Genomic DNA, 21,738 nt, shown 5'->3' with positions numbered 1-21,738 from the left:
TATGATGTCATTCTGAAATTTCTGAAATGAATCAAACACTCTACACATTTAGAGTATGAACAGTGTATAATGTTTAGCTGGTAAAAAAGTGTTGAGTATTATGACAGAGGCTTTATTCAAATACACCACTAGAGGGAGCAATCTACTAAATCATAATAACAGTTGTTCTCACTCCCTATTAGATTCAGGTAGAGATATAACATGACAATTTATACAGAGGAAATACTTCATTGCACACTTAGCCACCACATTTGGAGTCTTTATTAGGTTTTTGTCAGCAGGAGCGGTCATGTACAAGCCTTAAACTTGTACATTAGGTAAATTAGCTGCTTAGCTCCTCAAAGTCTGACTCTAAACTGATAATAGGCTATAGGGGCTTTAAAATATCTGATATAACTAAATTAACAGGTTCACCATGTTATGAGTTTATGAATATACCAATGCAACAAAACCTTGGTGTATTGTTTAGGCTGTTGGTCACATGGAGGCATTGAGGGATCAGTGAGCTACAAACACTGGACATTACAAGATTGGTCCAATAGAATTTTCTTTTTTTCTTTCATTTCTAATTCATTTCAGTTGCCTTATCTTTTTCAAGTGTAGCAATTTCCACCATTTGAAAAAAAGAGGTTTTTTCAGTCTAACACTTATGACTGTCCTGTGTGCCTCTTCATGACAGTGGAGATAAGAGAGACTGTAGAAAAAAGGAGAGTAAATAAAAAAGTACACAGACGGCAAACACAGACGGGCTGTGAAGTCTGACATTCTTCAACAACCAAACTGTTGAGCAGCATTGACTGGAGACTGATGTAGAGTGGATCCATCACTCACTGGAATGATATGTGTTGTATTTGTCAGTTCAATCAGGAGAGGTTACCAGGATACCAGCAGAAAAGGACTTTGGCAATTAGACCCCATGGACTTGATGCATCTTCATTAAACACAGGTTCATGACGATGGGAGAGGTAGAATCCCCCCAGTTAGAGGATGCTGGTGGTGTGGTGGAGGAGTAAAGCCCAGCTTCAGTGATGGACTGTGGCCAGACAGCATTGATACTACACAAAACTCTTATTGTGATGATGATGTTTTTTTCCTCAAGTAGTATGGAGGGAAAATCAGAGAAGCCCTGAAATGGGATAAACAGGATTTAAGGGTAGATGTTTAACTCCAAATGTTACTAAATCAGATGGTCACATATTTTATGTCTATGATAAACTCTAAATCTTGTGTCGTTTGTGTAACCTGTTGATATGGTTACAAGTTTTAAAGATAGAAACAAAGTATTTCAGTTTCAAAGCATTCCAGTCCTAAACTAATGAGTTTTGATGGTTTACTTTTGTCACATTTTATAATCCAGTATCCCCAAACACACCCAGCATTTCACATTTCCACTCATACCTGAAATCCAGGTTTAATACTCTTCCAGGAATGAACTAATGAACAGATGAACTAAGCGTTACAAAATTGAGACCGGCCAGGTCTGCTCTGTCAGCTGATAGCTTATGAGGCTAGAACAGTGACACTTAAATTTTGGCAACAAAAATAAAATTAGGCATTGAAAACAAAACCTGAACTGAAAAAGGACTCATTGGCATTGAAACACTTGTATTGAAAAAAGTTGTATTGGCACTGAAACAAGTATTGGTTGCTGCGGTGAGATGACCAGCTGGTCTCAACTGGCCAGTGGCTCCAAAACGTTGCACCAGATTTAAAAACAGGTGTTATCTGGATAAACTGACCACATATATTGGAAATCTACATGGTTATTTTCTTGTCTGAAAAATATTAAATCTTAATAAAGTGACGTAAACAGTTCTAGAGTGAAAATTACAATTACAATTTAACTGTCACTGTTTGAGCCCCATAATAGTTCAGACAGGGAGGCGTGAAAGAAAACATGACCTACAAACACTTCAGTCATGAAGTTTGAGCTGCAGCTTGGTGGTTACTCAGCTGGTTCAATATTTAACTTTTTACAGCCAGGCGCAGTCAGTAAGTCTGTCCATCAGGTAACAGTCAGTCCATCAGTCAACCAATCGTCCAGGCAGTGGCAGCCAGGCTGTTAAGCAGCAATTCATCCAGCTACTATTCAGCCACTCAGTGTGGCAGATTGTCAGCGAACCAGATTAGGAGTATCAAACTGCTTACAACAGACATGATCACACTCTGTCAAAATGATCACAAAGTCAGTTTTGATTAAGCGATAGGCTACTGTACCTCTCAAATCTGTTCAGAGAAAAAAGCAAAAGAAAAGATGCATTTGACAAGATATAATGTTCCTTACTACAATATGAATGTTTGATATGTGCAAATTTGCCCTTTGAGGATTTTGTTAAATGTTCATTTAGAGTAATAGAGTAAATACAAATAGAGTAAAACAATGATAGTGTGTTAATCTCATCCTGTAACAAGAGTCTACAGCCATGCTCGCAGCGCTGTGAGGCCACAGCGGTGCTTTAAGCTAAATGCTAACATGCTCACAGTGACAATGTTAACACCCTGATGTTTAGCTGGTATCATGTTTATTATGTGCACCAACTCAGTTTAGCATAGTAGCAAGCTAAAATTTGCTAATTAGCCCTAAAACACAAAATACTGCTGAGGCTGACAAGTCTTGCTCAAATTAAAGGGTTATGATGGTGAGAAAAAGTTATACTTCATCTGAGGGTCATGACCAAATTTCATGGCAATCTATCTAATTATTGTTAAGAGATTTCACTCAAAACCACAAATGTGAACCTCATGGTGGCACCATAGGAAAAGTCAGTGGATCACTAAAGTCATTAGGATATGTCACTTAGGAACCATAAATGTCTGGACAACATTTTGTGCCAATCCATCAAAGAGATGCTGAAATATTTCACTGGGTAATTGACAACTTTGTGGTGCAACATGGCAAGTCAGAACATCACCAAAGTCAGAGGGCTTCATCCTCTGTGGACCATGAATGTGTTTACAAAATTCTGTGCCAATCCATCCTATAATTGTTTAGATAGAGACAGACTGACATTGCCTTGCCAGCTACCACTGACATACAGTAGTGAGTGCAACACGAGAATGAGCTTTAAAACCTGCTGTATATCTGCAAACATTACTAACATGTACCACACACCTCTGTTCAGCAGAAGCCATAAACATGCGACCAGATGTGTCGACCACAGTGTCAGCCCCCCACTGATTCAAGCTACTCACTAAAGTTCCCACTGCGAAGCTATTTAAAGAAGCAGAAACAATCCTACAGGGGATAACGGGGGTTTCCGTATGACCTCACAAGGTAGGGTTCGGGGGGGAGGTCAAAATGTCACATCAACGTACCATCACTGGGGCTCAGAGGTTTAGCTCTTGGGTCCTGTGTGATAGCATGAACATCCTTGAGTGTTGAATCTCCAGGAAGAGGTCTACCCCAAATGCAGATACGTCTAAATGTACAATATGCTCATCTCCAGGCAAAGCATTGTGGTATATAAGTCTATCTCAGTAAAAACAATTATATTTAGTATACTAATATATATTTGATTCTTATGTGTTCAAATATACTGCGCTTTCTATGACCTTTTTTACTATGAAATACCGAGACCAAAGGTTTTGGCTAAACAAGCTTTGAAAAAAGTGATGAGTTGGCCATACTGATCAGTGTTAGGCAACACTTGACATACATTTCACTGACCTAAAATCTACATAGCACATCCATGAAAATAGGATTTATAACATAACAACAGTGATGTAGAGCAATGTTCTGCCATACATCAGACAACACAAGAGGCCAGTTGTTGAGAGAAACTATAAGCTTTACACAAAGTTTACAGACCATTTCATTTACTTGCCCCTCCTCATTTATCATATACCTTTACAATATCTCCCTCTCAGCAAGACGTTTTGGGTCCTGTCTCTTCATACTTCATAATGACTTCCTTGATCAATCACAATCAAGAGATTCAAACTTTGATACAAAAAATACACATTTATTTACAAATGTTGAGTTTTGCAGACAGACAGATACAGGAACAAGCAATGTGAAGAATAATTCAAGTAGTAAGAAAAATGATACCACGCACCAATATATGCAATTATTTTTTACATTGTTACGGATTAAAGCTGTGTATTTGATACACACTCAGTCAAAAAAAAAAAAAGCTATACAGCAAGTATTTACAAAACTTTTGTCATTATAAAATAAGTGTTGCTCATGGGCACTACTTTTAACAAAAAACAGAGAAACAGTATCACTTAATAACCTAAAAACATACATTTGCATTCATGGACATAATGCATTTTGAAACGGGAAGGATTTCAGGCAGATGTTAGAAATGACACAAAGTCACAATAATGACCCCTCTTCCATAGGTTGAGCCCTTGTTGTGGACCAGGTCAAAGTACACAGTCCAGTTATTTAAAAAATGTGTCCAATAGTTGGAAACCTTTCACTGCAGCGCCAGTAAAAGATGAAGGTAACAGCTTAACATATAATCCTTTATCCCTGCTCTCTTGCTCCATCTTTCTTTTATCAAGCTGAAAATAACAGGATTACAGTACAGTATTGTTATTGGGTTTTTTTGTCAAAGTCTCATAATACAGTAAGAGCTCAATTTATTCTGAAATACATTACATGAAGATACGTTCTCAATATCGCGTTAGAAGGCTTCAGTCAACCATAATACTCCTGTATGTCTGCACTACCCTGTGACTGTACACCTTCATACAAGTTGATCTCTTGAACAGAGGTTGTTTGAAGTTACCTACAGCGAGAGCACCTTCAACCAATAACCAACTGAAGTCTGTTATGAATGGCTAGTAGTGTACCCTACATGATCTCCAGAAGTGGAGAGAATCAATAAATCACTATGTTTAAGTGCTTTGATTCTATTGAGCAGTAGTGACAATAATGACACTCATTTGTCCACAGGATGTTACACGATTCATTCCCTCTCCAGGAGGGGGAGATAGGGAGCTATTTGATTCTCTATGATCTCAGCCTCATAAAAGGATAGTCATTTCTATGAATGCAAGCATGATTGAGACCATAATAAGCAGATAACATTGTTTTGCCACCATGGATATGTCGCAAGTTATATGCAAAGTTTAAGTGTTCTTTTTACCTAAAATTAGAGTTGATACAACTCATGTTTTAAAGTAAGGACAATACTACTGTCCTTCAACCCATATCAGAGGAATTCCTGGATTTACAGACAGTCATCAGCTACTATCCAAACTTACTATTCATTATAACCTCTTTATTACTTTATCTTAGAATAACCTTATGACATTATGATACCAGATGTGACCTATAACCTCATTCCACTGTATCCCAGCTCTGATGGCTGCCATGCAGTGTTGTCACGTGGGCAGTGGTTGTGGCAGGCACAGGTCAGGATCACCATGACCGGCCTCCTGGTGGTTTTACCGTTGGCACACTGGAACTCCACCAGAGCGGTCTTGGTTCTGTGGGGGGTACAGCAGCGGCCGTCTGTGCAGGAGCCACAGTAGCGAGGCTTGTAGGCCTGGACGCTGGTGCAGTTCTTATAGGAGAGGTGGACGGCCTTGTTGCTCCTCACCATTCTCTGGCATTTACTGCCTCTCTACAGGGAGGGAAAGAGCAATTCACTGAATGAATGTATGTTATATTTTTCTAAAATAAATGTGATTTTTTTTTAACAAAATCCGGGTTGTACTAAACAAAAAGTAAGGTAGTCTATGTTTTTTCATGCTACAGGCATCTAATAAAGAACCTGAAGAATATGGCGTTCAGGTTGTTCCAAAGAACCGCGCAAAACGTACCTTTGGTGCAAGCTGTGTCAGCTGTGTCTGGTCCTGCTGGTCATCACAGGGTCTGATCATACACAGCCGGCTCTGCTTCACCAGTTCACACCGGCGGTTCTTATTGGTGACCCTGGTGGACACTCCCATGCCACAGGTTTGAGAGCAGGCACCCCACTCTGTGGTCTGCTCAATGCAGTTCAGGCTGGGGTCCCAGCCATCAAAGCTCACTGTTTCCTCCTGACGATAGGCTACAGGGACACACAGGACAGAGGAGAGTGGGTTAAACAACACATCTTCTTGTAAAACTGTCCCACAATTTAAAAAGTAAACTAAGCTGCTTAGTTAGTAGAAAACTTGAAAGTGAAGGGAGAGTGAAAATTAACACAAAGCAGTATGGTAAGTCGGCTCAGTTGTGAAGTGTTATTAATGTCTTTCCCCTTCTACTGAAAGTGAAGGTTGAACTTGCCAATCTTCAGAAATTTTAAGTGCTCAGTTTTAAGAGGAAACATCTGTCAAGCTTTTTCTGGTATGCAAACTCTCTGTAAATAAATGTTTTAAAGCATATCCTGTGAAAACCTGTGGGCAACACAATCCTTGACATACTTGTGTTTGGATTCAGCTGACTGCAGATCTATCACACCTATCACTATCAATCTGTCTTCTATTTCTTTACTTTCCTCTTTCCTTCTTCCTTCCTTAGTTCCTACACCCTTTCCTTTGACAGGTCAGAGGAATGTACATAACCTTTCAGCTTTGTGTCTCACACTGGAGTGACACCAACGTCAGAGAGGAATGGGCCAGGAACCTTTTTTGTATGTGTATATGGTCTAATCCCATCTCACTGTATTTCCAGTCTTCTCACCTGCCATGGCAAAGCCGCCCAGTGCACTGGCTTCAGCCTGGGGCTCACACACCCACTTCTCGCAGCACTCTCCTGGTATCTGGACCCTCCGTGGCATGGGACAGTCTGGCCCAGGCAGCATCACGTCCACTTTGCAGCGCGGCACACAGGCAATCTGCCCGTCACGGCACATACACTGATACTTGCAGCTGGGGAAGAACGTCTGGCCGTTCTGGTAGACTGAACCATCCAAAACACAGACATCTCCCTCATGAGCTGGAGGACAGAAGTAGGGAAAAGTGCCATAATGGGTTTATTTTACTCTATAAATAATTCCTCATTTATTGAAATAGTGAGGAGTTTGGCTTCATGTCCATTCTGTGAGCATGGATTTAATATTTTTACATTTTTACATTTATATCTCTGAGAAAGCTGAGAAATGTACGTTTTTAGGTTTAATGGATAGATAACTGCACAAACATACAAACCAAGTTCTTCAAATTGCAAAAACTGTGAATCTTCAATAGTGTTAAAAAAGAATATGCCAACAACATGATGCTTCTTAGTTAGAGTTGGACTCTAACGTGAGAAAAAGCTTTATTTGTGAATGTCATCACTAGCAATAGATCACTCACCAGCACAGATACCAGTTCTCTTATGGACATCTGCTGTGTAGTCACACTGCAGCCCTTTACGTGTGTCACAGGGGTTCAGTTCAGAGCAGATCTGTCCTTTCTGACGAGCGCACACCAAGCAGCAAACACAGTCGTCAAGGATCAGGGGCACTCCAGGGAGACACATCGGAGGCTCTTTAGGGCACTGGCATCTCTGAGGGCACACCTGGGACTGCACTAATGCAAACACCTGGGTGGAAAAGAAAGTTAATTTTGTTGTTGAACTGTGATAAAATATTACATAGAGAAAAAAATGGTTTTGGTAAATATGAAAATTCTCTTATCATAATTTTACAAGATACGAAGGCAGGTTAACATTTTGTAAGCTGGTGGATTTTACACAGCTATCATTAGCAGTAGGGCAAATGATAACTTCAGTAAACTTAAATCACAGTTACTACAATGTCTTGCTTAGTCAAAGTGATGTTTAATGAGGATAAAAGTGGTAAAAAAAACAAATAAAACATGTTTTTACTAAGCAAATGAAGATAATAATAAATAATAAATAAATAAATAAATAAATAATAATTCAGTGCTCTGGGGTTATGGTCACTTTCATCTCCTAAAGTTACAATTGACTTTATAAAAATTCATAAAATTATTGATTGAAAAATAATCTCAGAGCTTGATAAATATTTCATAAGAACAGTGAACAGATTCAATGTAAAAGACTAAGTAAAAACACATACATTTTGTAGTGTAATTATTGTAACGCTTACCTGTGCTGTAAAGCAGAAGACAAAAAGCACTCTGTAAGACAGACAGACCATCTTCATGTGAAGTGGAGCAGAATCAAAAATATCTGTAGTCAAGAAACTGTTCAGTTGTCTGATTTGAGTCCTTTGGTTCAGGGTTGAATCTTCCCTCCTCTCCGGCTGGTGGTGTAGCAGAAGGTTGTAATCTCTTTGTCGTTCTGGCTCAGGACTCAGGAGGGGAGGACCTTATATAGCGGAGCTGTCCTGCTGGCACCATGACGACAAACAGGAAGGAATGTTGGAGAGATCGCCCAGAGTGCTGGAGAAAGACGAGAGTCACATTTTATTGTGAGATCCTGTCAAAGAGGAATCACATAGAGGAGTTCAAGCCTTTTGCAATATAATATTCTGCAGAAATAAATCAACCACTTTTATTTATATATCTAGATATGGCGTCCAACTTAGAATCTATACTTGTTAATTTAAAAGATTATTAAGAGTCAGTTATTAACAACAATTTTCTTGCATACACACCTTGATTTTTTCTATTTTGGGTATTATTGGGGATTCCCTTTTTGAGTCCTGGATATTCATGTTATTACACGAGGCCTACAGGTTCCCTTTAGAGCCACTGACAGACTGACAGTGGGTGGTGACCCTTTGACCTCTCTCCCCGAGCTCTTCCTGGAGAGTCACGGTGGAAAACCTTGTTATTCCCAGGAGGATAGTTACTGCTTCCTTAAATAGCTACACAGTGGAAACTTTGGTTCATCGGTAGCTTGAATCAGTGGGGGGGCTGACACTACGGTCAACACATCTGGTCAGAGATTGTGATGGTTTCTTCTGAGCAGATGTATGTGGATGGACTTGCGGATCCTGAGCAAAAAAATCAATGTAACAGTTTAGGGTTAGAAACAACTGCATGCTGCAAGTAGCTTTAAAATTTATTGCGTATTCATGGGTTGTGTCTCTATAATGATAATATCACTTAATGGAGGGTGAAGGTAAAAAGAAAAAACAAGCAGATCACAAAAGGCAAACAAGGCAACATGCTTTTCCTACTTAATGAATGAGTAGTCCCAAAAGATTATATTGTTATGTTGTTCAAACAAGATCAAGATGAAAGTTATTGTGCATGAGATAATAATTTGTGCGCGAAATGTATGTTGCACACACAAAATATATAAAATACCATCTTACAGGACTTCGGGGGCTTTGTGAATTGTTGAGTTTTCAGCTTTTTCTGCTGCACCACCAGTGGCCAAATAAATAACTGAATGAAATAACATAAAAATCCACATATCTACAGTCTGCATTTGTGATATGAGCGCCACCCAGTGGTACTCTCAACAAAGACAGTGGCAGCACCAGCAACCCCACAGCAACACAAACTAAAAACTCTGCCATCAGAATGGTCAAATTCTTCATAATATTCACTTGTCTCATGGTAAGACAGCTTGCTTTGTTACTGTGTTAATGTTTACAGTTGCTTTAATGGCAGTGCAACTGTTTGTTCGGGTCAAAGCTTTGCTAATTGGTGTTTGATAAATGGACAATACAACATTTTGTCATCAGTGTAATTCAGTGGCATGCATAGACAGCAAGTTGTGGTGTCTCCTTTAATTGTTCTTTCTTTATTAAATCCTGTACATGCATCGTGCTCATGAATGAAACTTTCTCATACAGCTGTCTGATGTTGCCATATGTTGTTTTTGCACTGGACATCTGGGGTTTTTTTTGGCAAACAGCATGGCTACTAATATTGAGGGAGAGGTTGATTTGCATTGTGTGTTGGCTCACAGGCCTTTGTGTTGGGAATCTGTGCCCTCTTATCCAAATCTGAAAGACTTTGAAGAGATGAAGTGGACGTTAGAGAAGCTGTAGTGTGGGTGTTTGTGTTTTAAATGTATAGTTGTGTGTGAAATCAAACTTCTCACATGTTTACACTTCTGCAAAATTGAATGATTACCTTTTCTTTCTTCTATATGGTAAAGCCCTTATGTTTCAAAGGTAGACTATAGACTATAGATTTAATGTGCACAGGCACTTTCATTTTGTTGTATTTACTTTAAGGTAAAACTTTAAAGAAATTAATTAGCATCAGGCCTCATTAAGGTCCCTGCATACCCTCACAGGTGTTTTCAGTTATCCAGGCTGATTAGACAAACTGCTCAGGTTGAAGTTTCATGGATTCCTGAGAAGATGCAAGAATGTGTCAGCTTTTAAGAAAACGTCATAGTATTTAGTATTGAATTTTAGCTGATATGTGTGGAAAAAAAATTTAAATAGGCGTACAGTGTTACAGATCAGTGTTCAACATTTCTATACTTCATACTTGACATGTACCATGTGGTTACAATCACTGCCAGACATTTCATTTTAAAAATATTTGTCTATTGCTACATATCTTCTTTTTATCAGTGTAGTCAAAATTTTAAAATATTTGACCTAGAAACTGTCAACAGCAAGCCAGCTGTTATGGATAATGTTTTGATGCAGGTCCAAGTTTGAAATCCAAATCAAATTCCTTCCAAATTTCTTCCTTCATCAATGAAAGATCTCACTTCCAAACACCTCAAATAGTTCTTGGTCTGCGCTTTCTGTCCATCCACAGTCTATATATGTTCACTCACTCAGTAAGTGAACAAGAGACAGAGAGAAAGGAAGTGGGGATAAGAAAAGCTTTCTAGATGACTTATGATACCAGCAAATGGTAGGTAGCTTGGCCAAAGTCTTGATTCAATGCTGTTCAAATAGTTTGCCAGTGGAAGTTGAAGAATGTCAAACTTCACAGCCTGGCTGTGTTTGCTGACTCTGTGTGGATTTCTACTCCCTTAGTGCTCCTACTTTGGTATTTTTCAAGTAAAATCTGTCTCTGTTCTGCAGCCATGTAGAGAGACAGTCCAGGACATACCATGGACATTTTCACAGCTGTTAAAGACCAGATATAGCTTGGGTTTTGTCGATCATTTGGATCAAACTAGTACTGAAAAAATTTAGATGAATTAAGTCCATGATATTCTAGTTTGAACCCAACTACATTTGTCAGGTTCACTGCTGTCATCCAGCATGTGCTGTTCGGTCCAGGCAACAGCCTCATATACCTGAAAACATGGCTGTTCACAGGCTAAAGGAAATATTTGAATTGTTTATCTCCCCAGTTTCAATCAATCTCTTCAAAATATATTTGATTCATTTGATTATTAACCCTCAAAACAGTTCTTTAGCATCTGAGGCTCCTTCTCTCAGCAACCCTTTGGCCCGTTTACGCTTGTCATTTCAAGCATCTCGTATCTGGATAAAATCCAGTGGAGATTTAATGCACTTTTGTTTAGAAAGATCACAGATAGCTCACATAGATTACACAGTTCAGTCACAAATCTGAGTGCAATCCGCAAATCAGGGTTGGCTCTACTGTACTTCAGTCCAGATGGTGGTAATACTATTCCTGAAGCTGTTGTGGTAACTGCCAAAAATACCAGAAGAAGAATAACTTCCACACTTTAGTTGCAAGTTTAGTTGCAACAATAACAGTTTAGCTAGCAAGCTAACAGCTATCTATAAACTAACACAAACACAGGGATGAATCGTATGAACTAGGAGCTAGACAAAAGTTTTATCATCTTGTTTGAGCGATTGGATTTCAATCCATCTCAAGTGCTTCTTGGATGCATTTACATTTATGTTTTTTGATATCTTAAAACTGTCCAATCCATTTAAGTGTAAATGGGGTCTTAGTTAGTGGCAGCAAAAACTAAAATCTAAAATAACTTTTGTACAAAATACTCTCTATGCCTCTATTTTTCTCACAGAATACCCTGAAAATTTGAACGTGATTTTATTTGATTGTGACTTTCTCTGTTGAGGAGCATTGGGAAAATGCCTAGAATGCACATGTACATCCTGGAAAACTAAACATTATGGGCTTATTTGCTGTGTGACAGCTTGGCACAGTATGGCAAAGTGTGATATCTCCCAGGAATGAGGTGGAAAGTCTGCATACGCACATTCATGGTATCTGTGAAATATTTGCACTCAACTCTGCAACTCGAGGCACACAGGAGGAACATATGGAAGAAAACAGAGTGGTAGATGGAGATGAAGATGGAGGGATGTGAGGAAGACGTAAAAAGAATGACAGAGACACATGCAGTGGACAGTGTGAAGGCTGAGTAGACACTTTCCAGTCTTGCTGTTTCCTTTGTCCAGAGGGGGTCTGTGTACCACTAATTGTTTGAGATATGACACCATGTGTTATTATCACGCTCATCTTATGTTTACCCCCAAAATGCACTTTATCCTCCAATGGTAGGAACGCCTATCTACCACTTGCAATTGAGGTTTGACACAGTCTTTTCTAAACAAAGAAAGATCACACAGTCACAGCCTAACTAACACTTAGCGTGTTGGCCCGGTAGCTGTTGGTGTTGGACTCTGCTGTAGGGCATCAAGCCTTTTGCCAAGTCGTCAGGCCACACAGTGGATGCCGCCTCTGAGAAGTCACCTTGATTTACTCAGAGTTTACACAGACAGTCTAACATCATTAAGGATTTTGCTACAAATCCTACAGTAACAGTAACCCTCGTGGTCAACAGTCTGTGTGGCGAAGTTGATGCAGGATCCAGCCTCTCATTTGTGCTTTGACTGATGGCATTTTGTTCTGTTCACAACTGAAATTTGAGGGAATTATAAAAACCATAATTACATATTCTGTTCACATGCATTATCTTTATATTTTAGTTTATTGTCAGTATTTTGCTCTCTTTATCTATATTCATTTAGGAGCATTTTCCTAATAATTCCAATGCAACAATAACATAATTCGGATGAAAGACAAAAGTCTTTTGGAAGGAAAAGTTTTGTTTGTATTTTAAAATGTATATATATTTATTCATGAATCCATGCTTGCAAGCTCAGTATTAGTCCAGGATACAGAAAGACCCACATAGAAGGAATCCTTGTTGGAGAGAAAAAAAGAAATGTATGAAAAAAAAAAAATACATGACGACTTACAAAGGTCAGTAACTGTTGGAAACAGCACTGTCTGAGACCTCATTTTTGCAGTTAATCACAGACTAAAACTTGGACAAATGAAAACAAAAACAGCATTAAAAATTGCATATCATGGAACTGCTGTACTTGTGTTTTAGCAGGTGTAACGCATAAACTGAAGCAGCAGACAAAGCTTTAAATAGAAATTTTGACCAAGAAGTTTGTCTTGGCTAGATTTTTGAAAGTATTCAGTTTGTTATATGTTTTTTGTATTTCAGTAAGTCAAATAGCATTATCACTTCATAAGGTCTTTTTTTCTATTTTCATTTATCTTCTTCACCGCAGAAAAAAAGTGTTGCTTCAAAAGATTTAAATGAATTATCATTTTAATGTCTCATTCAAATTCTGTGGCTTAATAGGTTAACTGTCTGAAGAATCCTAACAACATTCAACACTGAAAAAACCATCTGGGATGAGTCATACTGTGTGTGGATCAGTTATGTACAACAACAGTTATGAACAAAAGTCCAAATTTGGCTTTTTGACAGTGAATGAATTCTCTGTAGACGAATGATGTAATTACAGGCATGGATTCTTGGGCCGCTTATTTCCTGCATGACATCATATGTTTTGATGGTTTCTTAAAAATGATAAAATAGTCTCCTTTTGACTGTGTGTGATACAGAAACATTTGAGAAGTAAATCAAAGAACTTAAACACCAGGGATTTGAGTGTTTGATCAGTTATCTTCGAAAGGAAACCCAGACTAATAACTTGTATCATTCCACATGACTAGAATAGCATTTCCCTTAGACAAAATATTGTTGTATTCGTATCATTAAACATTGGCTTCCAGTCTTCAGGCACGTAACCCCACAGCCACTGTTACTGGCTTACACATGACATCTCCTGAAAGGAATTTTAATCATTGTTGGTCTGTCCGTGTTGCTAGACACAAAATGGAAATGTCAACTTAATGGGCTATACAACCAGTGAGTTAAAGCATTGCAGATGTTGCTACAGGGATTGTTTGGAGACAGTTTGCATTTCACTGGGAGTTCATCTCAGGCTCTGGTTGGGTTCAGGGAGAGTTGAAAGGTCCTGAAGAAAGAGTGTGGTTGCTACTCTTAGAATCTCTTTTCATTTTCATTCTTTTTCTTCCTCCATCTTAACCTCTCTCTCTTTTCCCTCCTCTCCCCCATGCACATTTCATTAGTTTATATTACTTCCTTCACAGATTCACATAGGAAATTGTGTGATTTCAATTTGCTGGCCAAGTGGCAGTCAGGCGGTGGGTTTGAAAGCTTGGGAGGCCACCACAAATCTCTCACCCGGGGTTTATTTTTTGTACGCCACTGTACGTGAGCTGAGACTCTGGGACAGAGACAGCTGTATCTTACGGTGGGTGGCAGTGGATAGACCATACAGTCTATGGGATAGATGCAATATGAAGCCTCTGCTAATAAATCATGGAAATGTACTATGGAAAATTCACAGGATGCATTTCAAGAGGGATGTCAAAAGGCTTTATGTCCTGTTAGAGCAGACAGAGAGACCTGATGGCATTCTGGGTGGAAGAGGAGGAACACTAAAGGCTGGTTTGTAGTGTTAGACCAGACTCTTCTATTCTACTCATAGACTAGACAAATGCAAGTTAGACAGTCTTACAAAAATAAAGACTGACTATTTTAAGCTTAAAAAGTTACCTACCCCCAGGATAACTCAGAGCTAATAGCCATGTTTCCATGGTAACTATAAGTAACACTTGCTGACCAAATATAAAAAGAGGAAAACATGGCTCACAGTTTGTGGTTTGCTTACATGTTGTAGTGTGAGCAGAAGCAGTAACCTGTTGGAAATATACAGCAGCGAGGATTTGTCATCAGTTATTTTTTGTCTGTTAACCAGAATTCATGACAAAAACTAGACAGCTTTGTGTAAAGGGTGAGTAGATGTCTATCTGAAATCTGACTATTAGTTTGATCTAAGTAAACCATAGTCAAAGTCTGTCTTTGTGAAACCAGCACTAGACTAAAATGCTTCATGCAAGTGGAAAGTGGTGTCTTTGAAAAATTGTACTCACTTCAAAACTACTTTTGTGCCCTTGTGAAAAGCGGCCAGCTCTGTGCATTGCTGCTGTGGAGCTCCTCAGACTAATAGTCCAGTTTACTCATGGCATTGTGCTATAGTCTCTGTGGAAACCTCTTACAAAGTCAAATACATATTATTCACATACTCATCAGTTATTGGTACCTGTAGCCACAAGCTAACAAATGATTTACAATCTCCCATTTATCTCTTGTCAAGTTTCTCTTTGCTGCTCTGACAGGACACCAAGTTGAGTGTTCGCAGTTATTCAGCAGCCTGCATCTGTTCCATGATGATGTTTGTGTGAATTTCTCCTCAGTTGGAGGACCGAACACATGGCTGCCACTTGGGGGAGATCTCATATGAAAACAAACAAAAATATTAAAATTTATGGCCACATTTTTACAGGTGTTATTTTTAGCAGTGCACAGAGAACACCAAAAACAGAACAAACCCAGGGAGGCCTGACTGGAAAGATGAAACACAAATATTTCATTCTGGAAGGAGGATCAGATCACAGACTGTAGAGTCTAATGTTTATAGTAAGATCAACTATTATCATCCTTTGGGTAATCTTTGTGTCTGTGACTTTGTGTAACTTTTTTTTTAAACTATTTTTTTATTCTCAAATTCAGGATAACACTGAAAGCATAAAAACATACACTGTCACCTTGAACACCCCCATCCTCCTCCCTCACACTCTCCCACATCTTCCCTCTACGCACTCACAATCACATACAGCTCACGTTGCATTTCATGCTTGTGGGAGACAAAAGTAAGATTAATAATTGTGGCAATAAAACAATAAAAATAGGAATAATAACAGTAAAATCATGAGGAAAAAGGGGTTATAACTATATCAGGGTATAGTAGTAGTAGACAAATAGTAGTATACAAAAAGACAACAGTTTAACAATCGTCTAGGATCAGGCCTGTTAACAGGTCTTATCAAATGTGAGTTTCTGTAAGCATTAGTAATGAGTGATCTGTTCCATACAGTACAATCAGTACAATTCCTATAGTTTATGTAACCAGATTGCATGAGCAGGGGGATCTGGATCTAGCCAAGAAATAGTGATACATTTGATAGCTGCTGCAATAGAATCTGAAGAAGGTAAGTATGTGCCTATCTTTCAATACTGTCTGGTATCACTCCAAGTAGTGTTACCATGGGGTCCCTGGGTAAGTCAATGTTAAAAACATCCCTGAGCATTAAATATATGTTGTTCCAATAGGTCTTAAGCTTTGGACACGCCCAGAACATATGCACATAGTTAGCTGACACCTCCCCACATGCCCTTCAGCAAGCACCAGACGCAGATGCATCAAATTTACATGTTATATGAGATGTTCTAAAGAATGTTACAATAAGTTTCCATCTGAGCTCTCTCAATGTATTTGATCTGGTGACCATGTGGGCCCCTGAGCAGATCTCATTCCAGGTCTCTTTATTTTAACATAGTGGGAGTCAGTCTCAACCGTTGTTTAAAAATGGACCATAAATACTGGAAATGGTTTTGCCCATTGAATTATTAATTTGTAGATTAATCAACAGCCTTTCAACTGCCTTAGGAGCTTGGATCTTATCAAGGTCATCTTTTTTTGTGTAGAAAATGTCTAAGTTGTAAATATCTATAGAAATCTGTCTGCAGGAGATTAAATTCCTTTTTCATTTGTTCAAAGGACTTCATAATTGGCCTTGATTGATTAAAGGGCTGGTGCAGATAGATTAGCCATTTGCTCTGTGATGTCACCGCAAGTCTGACTTTGTGTAACTTTAAGATGTTTACTGCTGTAATTGGCACCTTGCACATATTTCATTAAATAGTTATGTACCATAAATGTCATATTTAAAGGTCTGTTGCTAATTGCTTGCTTCAGATAAACTTGATGCTTATTTGTAATACTTGCCCAGTCATCCCACCCAATTTAAAAGTATTTGGAATAAAAACGAAGAATTTCACTGTCCAGCTGGTTTGAGTCTTTGGCTTTGTCACATTTTGCTACAGTTTAAAGAATGCAGTAACTTTCAGATCTACTTCCTGGTCTGTTTGGGGAAATTAATGTAAATGTGTTTGTCAGCTACATGGGACTGTCCCATTTGTGTAGAAAATGACGCAAGTTCAGAGACCTTTCCAAGAAAACACCATGGCCCCTCTGAATATTTACTCAACGCCATTTTAAATACTGCTTCCTTTACTTAGTTTACATGTTGTCACAGTGTTTTAAAGTGCTGTGTGACGTACTTGTGCTTACATTGTTACAGAAATAGTAATACTAGTAATCCTGTTAAAAAAAGAACTGGTAGAATACCATGTCACTATCTCTTAGCTGTAACCCTCTCCAGACTTCTTGCTCCTTTACTGGAGCAAAATGTTCATTTTTTATACAGGATTTAGCTTCTCATTTATCAAATATTATCAGATATCATACATTTAACAATTGTTGATGGTTCATTTTAATTTGTTTTTTGTTGCCATGCCAAAGCATCTAAAAGACCTCAGCATATGTCTGTCTGTATTGGGCTGAAGTCTCCTAATTTATCAGACAATTAATTCAATAACAGCCTCCCTTAGATCAGATCCATTATAGCAATTAATGTAAAGTAAAGAAATGTAAATTCAGGGCAATCTTAAAAAAAAAAGAAAAAGAAATTACTCAGACAACAACAACAACAACAACAACAACAAAACAACCAAAAAACAAACATTTGTAGATTAAGAGGGGCAGTTGCTGGATAGAGGTCAGGAGTAGGCCCACTCTTCACTTTTCAATCTAACTGTCACTTATACATGTTATTTTTACTTGACTTAGGATAAAAGATCTTGTAGCCAAAACATATTTTTCCTTTGACTGACCTTCTGTTGTAAAGATCATGAACGTGCTCAGGTGCAACCATGGAAACCAATGACCTAGCAGATCCATACATTGTGAATTATGTTTACAATTCAGCTTATAGGTTCCATGTTCCATTTAGCCATGGCATTTTGGGAATGGCAATGTTAGGTTTCACCTAGGAGAAGGACAGAAACGCAACTTTAAAGGAGGGCGGAGGGTGACTTTTAAGGGTTACAATTTACAGCATCTGTCTTATTTGTTGTTTACTCAGTCAGCAACCTTTGGAGGCACAAAAAGGCGTCAGTCGTCTGTCTCTGTGAGGAGCCTGGTACCATGACCTTTTATAAATGTGATAAATGTGACTATTTGCTGACTCATTGCACAGGCACAAGCATAGATAGACACACATCAGCTTCATGCAGCAATCCAGAAGAAAGTTTTTGAATTCTTTTTAATTTTGAAGAAAATACTGTAAAATTTTGTGAAATGTGTGAGAGACATTGTTTCTGTTTCAGGATGAGTGGGACAGTGGCTGTTCATATAAAACAGTTTTTCTACAACAGAACCATCAGTGGTTTTATGTGAATCTACAGCTGTGGGTAAAATTATACATTTTAGAACAATAACAACATAAATACATGATATGTTCAAAAAGTCCTTTGTTGAACATGTTCAGAGAGTGAATTCAGTTCCCATCAAATGGCCAAGTTTAGAGGTATAGTACCATCTTCTGAGGATAAAAATGAACCAACTCACTAAGTAGTTCGGCTAATGCAGACATGTTTTAATTTTGAGTATAAGAAGTAAACACAATTTTAAACTTTTTGTTCAAGTCCAAAATACCACTGTCAATCTCTTATTATTATTATTTTTATGATTTGTGATGTGCAAGAAAACAGAATGCAAATTAATCTGCAGGGATGTCTCTATGTCTCTAGAGAAACTCTCACTGTACTTACTATATTTATTTTAATCAAAAAATGTAATTCATGGACTGCAACACCTCAGCCTGGCCATTAGAGGGCAGCATTACTAAAGATTTTTAATATGAGAGGGAGGGTCTCTCTCTCTCTCTCTCTCTCTCTCTCTCTCTCTCTCTCTCTCTCTCTCTCTCTCTCTCACTCACACTCACACACAAACACACTCAGACAATTATTAGTTCAACAGATGCAGCCTTAATAATAAAAGGACCTCCAGCAAACACACCAATATTGGGTAAACAGTTGCAGGCTTTATATGACCTCTAGTAATTTACAGGTGTTGATTATTGATATACTGAGAGTCCCCTCAGTTTGCATAATACTAACATGTAGTCTTGTAATAAGGTTAAAATAATGCACACAGTGTGCATCTATATTTATATCCATATAAAGTCAAGAGTAAATGACAATTCATGTGAAAATTCATCAGCTTCATAGGAAGCACAATATAATTGTTCATCTATCAATAATAAACCAGCAACAGTCTGAATATACTAGACACACATGCAAAATTAAAACATATAAAATCCTTTGAATAATCTCAGTGGAAATTCTTCAAATTACATCCACTTTTTCTCATTCATTGAAAAATTCAGAATCTATGATTATGCTGATATTTATAATTTTTAGTTTCTGTTCGACACAAGATATTTCCTACTTCACTGAAAAGTCCATTCTTGGTGTATGTGCACTGAAGGCTTCAAATTGCATACTGGACCATGATTGGCTCAAAATTTGTTGTGATGTTGCAAATCATAGGTACATGTCTTAAACTCAGATTTAATATTCTGACCTGCTTTTGCAGATGAATGTGAAAACAACCATCTGGTGTCAAATTCTGCTCAATAAAGGTCAAACAATAAGCAAAACAAATTTTCAGTGGATGGGGACTCGACACATTGTGGTGACAGACAGAAGTGACCAAGGTTGCTAACAAGCTCTTTCTGTAACACGTTACCTTACCAGCTCTGCTCTCTAACAGCTCCTAAGGCTGCTTATATTTCTCAAACTCTCATCAAATCAGGCCACAATAGAAAGGAATGAAAAAGATTACTGTAATCTAACATGGTCTCAGAAAGGGATCCTAAATATAAATGATGATGATGAAGAAATAAATCAAAGGTATTAACACAATTATAATGTGTATTTAGTCTTATAAAATTTAGTCTTATAAATCATGCTCTTAAGTTTGACCATAGCTCCCTGCTGTACTTTCCTTGATTTTGTCACATTTGTGTTGTCTTCCTCTTTCATTTGCAAGAGATCACGCACTAGAGCTATAAAGCCTTAGGTGGAGCGCTTGCTAATGTGACAGCAGTGGAACACCACTAAATAAATGCATCCAACAGGGTCATTACTTAAAAATTTTATCTGGCTTAACTGCTTGATAACCTGTTTTGTAGCTCAGAGCAATTCTATTTCAGGGCTGTGAGGCCACAGTTTAAAAGCAACATTTCACCACTGTATGAATAGAAACAATTTCATAGACTGGATATTATTTAAACAGGGAAAAAACATGGGTATGTAAAAAAGAAGTTTGATTGTAATTGTAGCTGTCACCTCACATTGTGAGAGGCTGCTGTCTGTACAATATAATCATTATAGGCTAAAGCTTTAGAAGGGGTTGAATTTATTTCACAGCAGGGGTAAAGAGACGTAAAGCTAGGCTTACTGTGTATGACTAAAGATCTTCCTGGTTGACTGGCAATCGCGAAATATCAGCAGATACGGTGACATTAATGTGACATAGTCCACAAGACAGTCTGGAAGCACTGTCATTTCTGAAGTCTAAAACAAACCTTCATCTAACAGGGAATGGACCAGCTGTAAAAGAGTTATAAAACAGTAAAACCTCTTATTTTAAAGATGGGAAAACAGATTTGTCTAAAGAGAATAAAATCAGGAAAAGCAGCTCATCTCATCTTTCATTTGACTGTGAAATCTTATTTTTTATTTGTAGTATTTTAGCGAAAAAAGGCAGTACAGTATTGATCCTGCATCCATTAGAGTACTACAACTTTGTATTTATAATTGTCACACTCTATGTTCACACACACACACCACAATAGCTGTTAAACCTCCGGTGTAAATGAGGCCTGTGATTCAGTTCAAGGCAAAGCTTTCAGCCGAAATGGGAAACTGTTTGTTCTGCAGCAGCTGTGTAGCAGCTGCTCTGCCCACACAAATACACACAATTATAAGCCCTTAACTGTACAGCACAGCATGCAAACACTCACACAAGTGTATCTTTTTACTGTATCTAAACACACCATGTATAGTCTCTCTTTTTAATGTTTGTAGTCATGCCTCTGTTTAATGAACACACATACACATAGACAGAGCACCACGCACCACCACAGCTTTGTGGAGACTCACAGGGCAATCAGGCAGTTTGAGGTGGAGTAAAGCTTTTAGATCTGCACCATTAGCTCCCTTTTAGTGGCCGGAGGGGTTTCCATCTCCTTAACTGCTTTGGTTTTCTTTGTCTGGCTCCTACTTAACAAACAAAGACTCGCCCTGAAAGCTTGTTGCATCTCACAGGACCAGTCACAATGACCTGCCTGAAAGTGTATCTGATAGAAATTAAAAGGTTCTGTTCAAATGTTTAGGCTGAGGCCAACTTCTACATTTCTAAATCTATATTGGTTTAACAGAATATCAAGCTTACATGACCAGGAGCACCGTTTTTTTTTTCTTTTATTTTTGATGGATCTATGGTAATGATGAGTCAATAAAATCAAATTATACTACCCAGAAGGTTCTCCATACAAACAATACTGTCCTTCACTCCTGGTGACTCATCAGTCTCTTGAAAAATTGTCTGCATTGATGTGTTTGAGGGAGATATTTAATGAGTCATTGCATGAAGAATG

General features: G+C 38.2%; 1 protein-coding gene across 1 annotated transcript; it reads right to left on the bottom strand.

The window, feature by feature from the left end:
• Positions 1 to 4,564: 4,564 nt before the first annotated feature.
• LOC122988185 (CCN family member 3-like) lies at positions 4,565 to 8,201 on the bottom strand. The gene is made up of 5 exons (XM_044360367.1): positions 7,992 to 8,201; positions 7,234 to 7,462; positions 6,620 to 6,874; positions 5,776 to 6,005; positions 4,565 to 5,576 (listed from the first exon to the last, which is right to left on the bottom strand). The coding sequence occupies exons 1-5, from the start codon at positions 8,046 to 8,048 to the stop codon at positions 5,283 to 5,285; spliced, it is 1,065 nt and encodes a 354-aa protein (XP_044216302.1). The 5' UTR covers positions 8,049 to 8,201; the 3' UTR covers positions 4,565 to 5,282.
• Positions 8,202 to 21,738: the final 13,537 nt, after the last annotated feature.

This window comes from Thunnus albacares, chromosome 8 (genome assembly GCF_914725855.1).
Source record: "Thunnus albacares chromosome 8, fThuAlb1.1, whole genome shotgun sequence".
Lineage (NCBI taxonomy): Eukaryota > Metazoa > Chordata > Actinopteri > Scombriformes > Scombridae > Thunnus > Thunnus albacares.
This window is presented reverse-complemented; position numbering and strand designations above follow the sequence as displayed.